We start from the raw sequence: 7,500 nt of genomic DNA on the forward strand, positions 1-7,500 counted from the left end.
CAATTTTACGTCATCGCTGTATTCACTATTCACCTCACGATCACTTCATTCAGGGAACCCCTTCCACGTATTGTGCAATTAAAGTCACCTTTAACACACACACACACACGTGGACATGTAAAGAAAATTAGGATGAGGCAGAGTGTGAAGGAACATAGAACGGTGAAGATATATCGGTGGAAAGGAGGAATGCATAGAGTGATGAAGTTGTTACAGCACATAATGTGCATAACTTTAAAGAATAATTGGATAAATGGAGACATGGAGACAGGACACTATGAACCCCGCTCGAACCCTGTACAATACAACTAAGTAGATACAACTAGGTAATTACATTAATGGTAGTTTTTTTTTTTCACCCGTTTAATGGTATAATCTCCATTTTTTCCCTTATTCCATCCTTCCATTTTTCCATCTCTAATTTATCTTATTGTCATTAAGGCGACTTCACACGTGTCAATTTGCGACTGAAATAGCAAGTTGGTAAAGTTTTCGAGTGAATATCGGTGCCTATAGCAACAAGACCATGTTGGTCTTGTTCAGTCAATTTGCGACTTTGTTTACGTTCTGACGTCACGGAGTAAGCTTTGAAAATGTGGTCTCAGTCTCCAGGTGTAGAGATGTTAGAGTTGGTGAGGGAAAAGGAACATATCTGCGACCCCAGAAATTTATTATAGAGTAAAAAAAAAAAAAAAAAAAAAAAAAAATCGTCGCTCTACAAAGTAGCTGCTACTCTCCAAGAACTTTCCCTCAACGCAAGGTGTTGTTGGAGGTGAGAATTGAAAACTTGTCAGAATTTAATTTGATCGCCGGAGACGTATCCTCAGGCATTTTCTTTTCTGTTGACTCTTCCGGTAGGCAACCAAAGCTTCAGCATCATTACTGAAGGATCACGTCTTGACGGGTAGCTGTTTGTTTACATTCACTTCCCTCCAAGTCGCTATGTGTTATTAAGAGAGAGAGAGAGAGAGAGAGAGAGAGAGAGAGAGAGAGAGAGAGAGAGAGAGAGAAAGCAAATTAAGGTAGCAGCCTATAGGTGGCTGCGTCTACACCCTCCTTAATGTCAATTTTGTACATAATGCTTCGCCTAGGATGTACATAATATTTTTAAGTATTCATCTAATATTATCTATAAAAATTACGTTTAGTTATTACTACATTACAATTTGTTTATAATGTAAGTGTAAGGGCAGTAGCTTTAAGATAGCTCACCTACGGCAAGGACGAGCTTTAGCATAGACATACTTAACTGTCCCATGTAATATACATAACCACCTGTTTAAATAAAAGAGAGAGAGAGAGAGAGAGAGAGAGAGAGAGAGAGAGAGAGAGAGAGAGAGAGAGAGAGAGAGAGAGAGAGACAGTGCCGTATCACGGGATTGTGGCGCCCCGGGGCAGAGGTCCTGAATGGCGTCCCCCTCGCTCCTTCCTTTCTCACCCATCCCCTCCCCATTCTAGCTAGATTAATGCATAAATTCATAAAGACAACAGATACACTTTTATTTCACAAAATATGGCCCTGCTATACCACAAATTCAACACAAATCCACAAACTATAAAAAAAAAAAAAAAAAAAAAAAAAAAAAAATTCTTACATAAATCACATATGTACTGAGTCGAAGAACACAGTCTCTATCCCATGTCCATTTTTAGTGTTTTAGCAGCAGCAAAGTTATCAATGACTTCGTCAAAATTAACACAATCCAGAACTTCCTTCTCAATGCTCATAAGAGCCAGACTTTGGAGGCGGGCTTGCCCCATAGTGCTCTTCAGGTAGGACTTAATAAGTTTTAGCTTGCTGAATGACCTTTCACAGGACGCAATAGAAACTGAAGTGATGACGAAAAAATATGTCTGCATGTTTAGCTCTCTCTCTCTCTCTCTCTCTCTCTCTCTCTCTCTCTCTGATAAAAAATAAAATAACAACAATCAATGAATTTTAAAGGACGTAATTAAGATAGATAACAAAATAAGTCGACGATTTAACAAAAGTGGTATAAATAAATAAATAAACAAATAAATAAAAATTAAGTAAAATAAGTAGGAAGCTAAAAATGCAGATCAACATAGAACATGCGAGTTTAAAAGAACATGAATAACATGAGAGAAACTGTGCTGGCTAGAGAGAGAGAGAGAGAGAGAGAGAGAGAGAGAGAGAGAGGGAGAGGGAGACTGATTAGCAAGTCCCGCCGGTGCCTCTTTGCATGACAGCGGTAAGTTTAAGCCCGCTACATGTTACTCACTGGCCTGAGCTTAATTGTACACCTACAAATAGCCCTTCATTACTTACACCCTTAGAGGATAGAAAATTAGTGATGGAGCAGAAAGAGAGAGATAAAAGAACAAGAAAATGAGGAGGAGGAGGTGGAGGAGGAATGCACTGCGGAGTTATAGGAGGAGGAGGAGGAGGAGGAGGATGGTTCCTTTCCTTTCTACAAGTGCAAATCATCAGAAAGTATCGAACCAGTGACGAAACGCTTCATGTCACCACTTCACTAATCGAGTCACAACGAGCGCCACTGGCCGGGTAGAGTCTGGCTAACCTCGACTGTCAGGACGTGTTATTTATTCATACGTTAACAGACTTTTTTTCTGTTTTCTTTCTATTTTAGTGGAGATATGGTGCGTTGGAGGATGAAGGAAAGGAACTCAATGCACTGCTTCATACAAAATCCATTGCCAGTTTACCCACGCCAAGGTGAAGGGAAGGTAGTGGAAGGTGATGACCCTTGACAGAATCTTCCTTTTGTCAAGCTAATATAATTTTAAGTAATTTTTGCCTACCAGTATGAGACTATCAAATCTTGTCATTATAAACGTGACCTAGATTACAGAAAAACTTTGGAGGGGGTTCTGCAAATCCCGCCGGCGTGGCATTTTCTTTCATATCCCCGCGGCCCGCCCCCCTAAGATTGTTGACTGGGGGACGAAAATGGCGCCCCCCTAGGTGTGGCGCCCCGGGGCAATCGCCCCCCCTTGATACGGCCCTGAGAGAGAGAGAGAGAGAGAGAGAGAGAGAGAGAGAGAGAGAGAGAGAGATTGTTGTTATTGATTATGATTAATTTATTGCGCCCTTGGCGTCATACAATGGAAATTATGGGGACAAATTATAAGAATTACAGCGAATAGTTACACACACACACACACACACACACACATGCAGACACATATCACAAAGAGTAACAACAAACAAATAATTCATCGTGACCAAAAAAGATGACAAGGTGATGTGGTCACCAGCTACTGAAGAGCGGATTGATTTGATTTGCATAATTTATTTCGCCGTGACGTCAGTAAAAAATATGTACATGTAACATAAGAATTTGGTGACAATTATAATTATAGGAGTGCAAGAACACACACATACACACATAGAACAAACATAACGTATGTACAAACAATATTAAGTTACTATACTAGGAAAATCCCATGAAGTGAGGAAATTATACAAGCAATTCTTCTAGTACATGATGTTGCAACAGATGTTGACACATGGTCACTAGTGTCTGCATGCCCTCTTGGCAACACGTCACGAACTGCTGGCATTGGAGACAATAGTGTTTGGCGCGTGGCACAGATGGCACTCGGTGTAGGGTGGCTCTCCCTCCATTCCAGTGACATGCGAGAGAGAGAGAGAGAGAGAGAGAGAGAGAGAGAGAGAGAGAGAGAGAGAGAGAGAGAGAGAGAGAGAGAGAGAGAGAGAGAGAGAGAGAGAGAGAGAGAGAGAGAGATTGTTTTGTTTGAGTTAATTTATTACGCACAAATGCGTCAAACTAATACATTATATCGGTAGCAAAGTAATATTATAAAGTGAGCAATAAGGCACAACACTGAAATAATGAATAATACAAACTAACAGCCACCAAAGCGTGGGCAGCGGGCAAGGAGAGAAACTGGTTGAAACTTATCTGTGCCAGGCTTAGAGATAGGAAAAATAGTACTATAAGTCCAGGCTGGGGGCACATATCCTTGGGAAAGACACAAATTATATAGCTGAAGGAGAGGGTTACCAGGAACCTTAACCCTTATGTTCCGGCGATCGTATATGAACGATTGCATCAGTGCGTCCGTAGCGACGGCGATCGTTCCTGTAATCAAGAATTTTCGCGCCTCATGTTTGAGCTCCACGCGCAGTTTCTCGAGTCAGATGGCGAGTGGAAGTATCTGGCTTATTTTTCCACCCATAGTGTTGCCACTAGCTCTGTATATTTAGGGGTAACGAAGCTATTCTCCCATTCTGAGGGCGACACTTGGCAACCCCAGCGACCCACCGTGTCGAAAGCACCCTGATAGAGCGAAGGGACGTCTCAGTTCATAACTCACTATGGAACAAGACAGATAATTTTTATTTAGCAGTGCTTCTGAGCCTGACTACAGTGACAGTGATTATGAGGAAGAAACTGAAGAAAGCGAAGACAGCAGTAGTGAAGACTCGGAAAATGATTCAGAGGATCCACCTGTTTTCTCAGAACAGAGAGAAGACAGAGATAGTGGTGATGGAGAACAGACTCCAAACATCGTATTGAGAACCCAGAGTGGCTCACGGAGACGCAGGCGTGCCTCTCGTATTCTGGGAAGACGATCGAGAGAGAGAGAGAGAGAGAGAGAGAGAGAGAGAGAGAGAGAGAGAGAGAGAGAGAGAGAGAGAGAGAGAGAGAGAGAGAGAGAGAGAGAGAGAGACCTACATGTTATTTGCTTGAAACTCTGATATGAAAAGGGAGAGATACTCTCTCTCTCATTGAAGTGTACAATTTCTCTTCCAGAGAGAGAGAGAGAGAGAGAGAGAGAGAGAGAGAGAGAGAGAGAGAGAGAGAGAGAGAGAGAGAGAGAGAGAGAGAGAGAGAGAGAGAGAGAGAGAGAGAGAGAGAGAGAGAGAGAGAGAGAGAGAGAGAGAGAGAGAGAGAGAGAGAGAGAGAGAGAGAGAGTGTGTGTGTGTGTGTGTGTGTGTGTCATCGCTCACCGAGCTGTTTCTGCTTGACGGATCACACAGCGGGCGGAGGAGGAATCCTTGATAATGTTATAACTAAACTTTCAGAGGTCACATCGAGCTAGAAAGTACATCATTGTATTCAGAATAACAAAGAGAAAATAATTATTAGTATTCAAACAGTCTTCTGATAATTTCTAGGTTTACCATTTTTACCTGTCATGGGATATTGGAAAATAGTTTAATCACCGGAACATAAGGGTTAAGAAGTAAGCGGAGAACAGAATATGTGACCCCATCATCTGGCGAAGTCACCTTACCCCTAGCCAAAGAACGACGCAGCTCCTCTGGAGTTATCGGAATGCCATCCTCGTCATCCACTTCTAACAGCGCTGCCATCAAACGGAGAGTACGACGACCAGCCTGAGCAGAGAAAGCTTCCTGGAAGTGAACAGGTAGACTAGCCACAGTGGATTGTATAGCCCAGGCATCAAGAAGCTCCTGAGCAAACTCACCTGGACTGTGATGCAGAGCGCTGGCAGGCTTCCTCCGGACCACTCTATTAATAAGCCGCCACATAATACCCACACTGGTTCCTTGATTAATGTGATCAGTGAATTTGTGCCACGACTCTGTCCTCATGCTCCCTTGAAGGGCCACCAGTGCATCCCTGGAAGATTGATATCTGCGTAGATTATCAGGAGTCGGATCCAGTTGAAAATGGCGCCCTTCCTCCACTGCTGTCCTCTCAGCCAGGAGAATGTGGTCATTGATGGCCCAGGTGGTAGAGTCACAGGAACGGGTAAAGAAGTCGTGCGTTAATGTAACCAAAGAGGAGTAAAGAGAAGCTGGTGACTAAAGGTTGAATTTCGTGAGACAGGCGAATATGTAGGCAACGTAAGTGGAGCAATACTTGGGGGGAATTGAGTTGCGCAGCCGATGATGGGCTGGAGGAGATTGTACTGGAAGTGAATACCTGATGCTGAGTGCTACATTATCAGAAAACAAGGCAGGGATGGAGGAACAGGTAACGTGTGCTGCTACCAAACTTGATGTGATAATATGGTCTAGTGTCCCTCCACGAGAATGTGTAGCACCACCAGTGACCCAGCGAGTTAAGTGATTAGTCTTGATAAACTGAAGGAGGAGGCACCATTCCAGTTTGGGGTTGGAGAAACATCCCTCATTTCTGGATGACGTGTATTAAAGTCCCCCATGTAGACCATCCCCCAGACTGCAGGAGGAGGGAAAGCTGCTGGAGAAAGTCCAAGTGGGAGGCAACATATTACAGAGATGAAGTGAACCAGTCCCTCTAGTCACTTTAAAGAGCTGGAAAGTAGTGTTGTCATCAGTGGAGCAGCGAAGGAGCTTGTGTGGAAGAGATGAATGCATGTAAATAAGTAGACCGTTCCGTACTTTGTGTACGTAAGACACATATCCTGGTAGAGAGGGAGCGTCTGGATGGTCACGATCGCCAATGAAAGCTTCCTGTATAAAGAAAACTTGTGGATGGTAATGTAGCACATAAGCCTGAAGGGCTGCCAGCTTGTCAAAGGAGTCACACCACATGCATTCCAAGAGAGAATGTGCAAAGGATTGAACACTTCGCTTTGGAGAATGGCAACTTGAGGAGGAAGATTTAACCCGAGCAGCAACATGAGAAGGAGGAGACCCATTCAACTCACCCAAGCGAGCAGCGAAGTCATCAAACCGTTGAGTGAAGGACGAGAGCGTGGAGAGTATAGTTTGGTGAGACTCTACTAGGGAATCCAGTGTCGCCTCTGTAGAGGCGTGACCAATAACAAGATTGTGCAGTGTAGTCTCAATGGCATCCAGACACGACTCGAGGGAGGCACAGCGGGTCTTCAGGTCATTAACAGCCTCCCGTAGAGCCAACACCTGTGGGGAAGGAGGAGAAGAAATGGAGGCAGAAAACTTTGGTGGTAGGGATGGAGGCATCACTAGCTGATGAGAGGCAGAAGTTGGTCGTCTCGAACAGCCGTGCCAAACACTGACTCCCTGCTTGAGGCAGTGAGGGCAGCGCCAGTTAGAGGTGACGTCATCAGATGGAGGGGTGGCGGCGGCATCACTTGCATGGGGCTGATGTGACCATCAGTAGCGGCAGGAACGAGAGTCATGTGGCCCAGAACACCAAGCACACTTCTCTGCCGAGCAGTAACGGGAGATGTGCCCTATCCCCCAACACCTGTAACATGTTGAAGAATCACTGAGCAGCCTACGTATCTCAGAAGACGGCAACGATGGAAGAAAGCTGAAGTCAAAGGTCTGTGGTGGCTGCTCCAGGAGACTCCATGTAACAATGATATGGTTTAGTGGCTTACTGTTCTGGTAAAATCGTTGGGCACTTTAGACTCCTGGTAGCTCCTTACTGAGGGATGGGTCGACCTCCACAGGATAGTGAGTGATGATGTAGCTCGGGAACTTACGTGGCCTTTCCGGAGAATCTTGCTCCACCAGTGTTAGCGCCAAAAACTCACCAGTCATTACCCTCTGGAAAATGTCTGGACGCTTCCTGGAGATGTACACGAAATGGGAGGTGACCGCAGACATCT

General features: G+C 44.4%; 1 protein-coding gene across 1 annotated transcript in view; it reads right to left on the bottom strand.

Annotated features, from left to right (window-relative positions):
• Window positions 1-5,075: 5,075 nt before the first annotated feature.
• The window catches only part of LOC123498079, a 3,201-nt gene continuing 776 nt past the window's right edge, over window positions 5,076-7,500 (bottom strand). Inside the window, exons 1-2 of the mRNA XM_045245178.1 lie at window positions 6,613-7,500; window positions 5,076-5,597 (exon numbers count right to left, since the gene is read on the bottom strand). The exon at window positions 6,613-7,500 is cut by the window's right edge and continues 776 nt beyond it. Of these exons, the coding sequence (XP_045101113.1) occupies window positions 5,566-5,597; window positions 6,613-6,886 (306 nt within the window). The 5' untranslated portion in view covers window positions 6,887-7,500 and the 3' untranslated portion in view covers window positions 5,076-5,565. The remainder of the gene's footprint in view (window positions 5,598-6,612) is intronic.

This window comes from Portunus trituberculatus, chromosome 47, assembly GCF_017591435.1.
Source record: "Portunus trituberculatus isolate SZX2019 chromosome 47, ASM1759143v1, whole genome shotgun sequence".
NCBI classification, from domain to species: Eukaryota; Metazoa; Arthropoda; class Malacostraca; order Decapoda; family Portunidae; genus Portunus; species Portunus trituberculatus.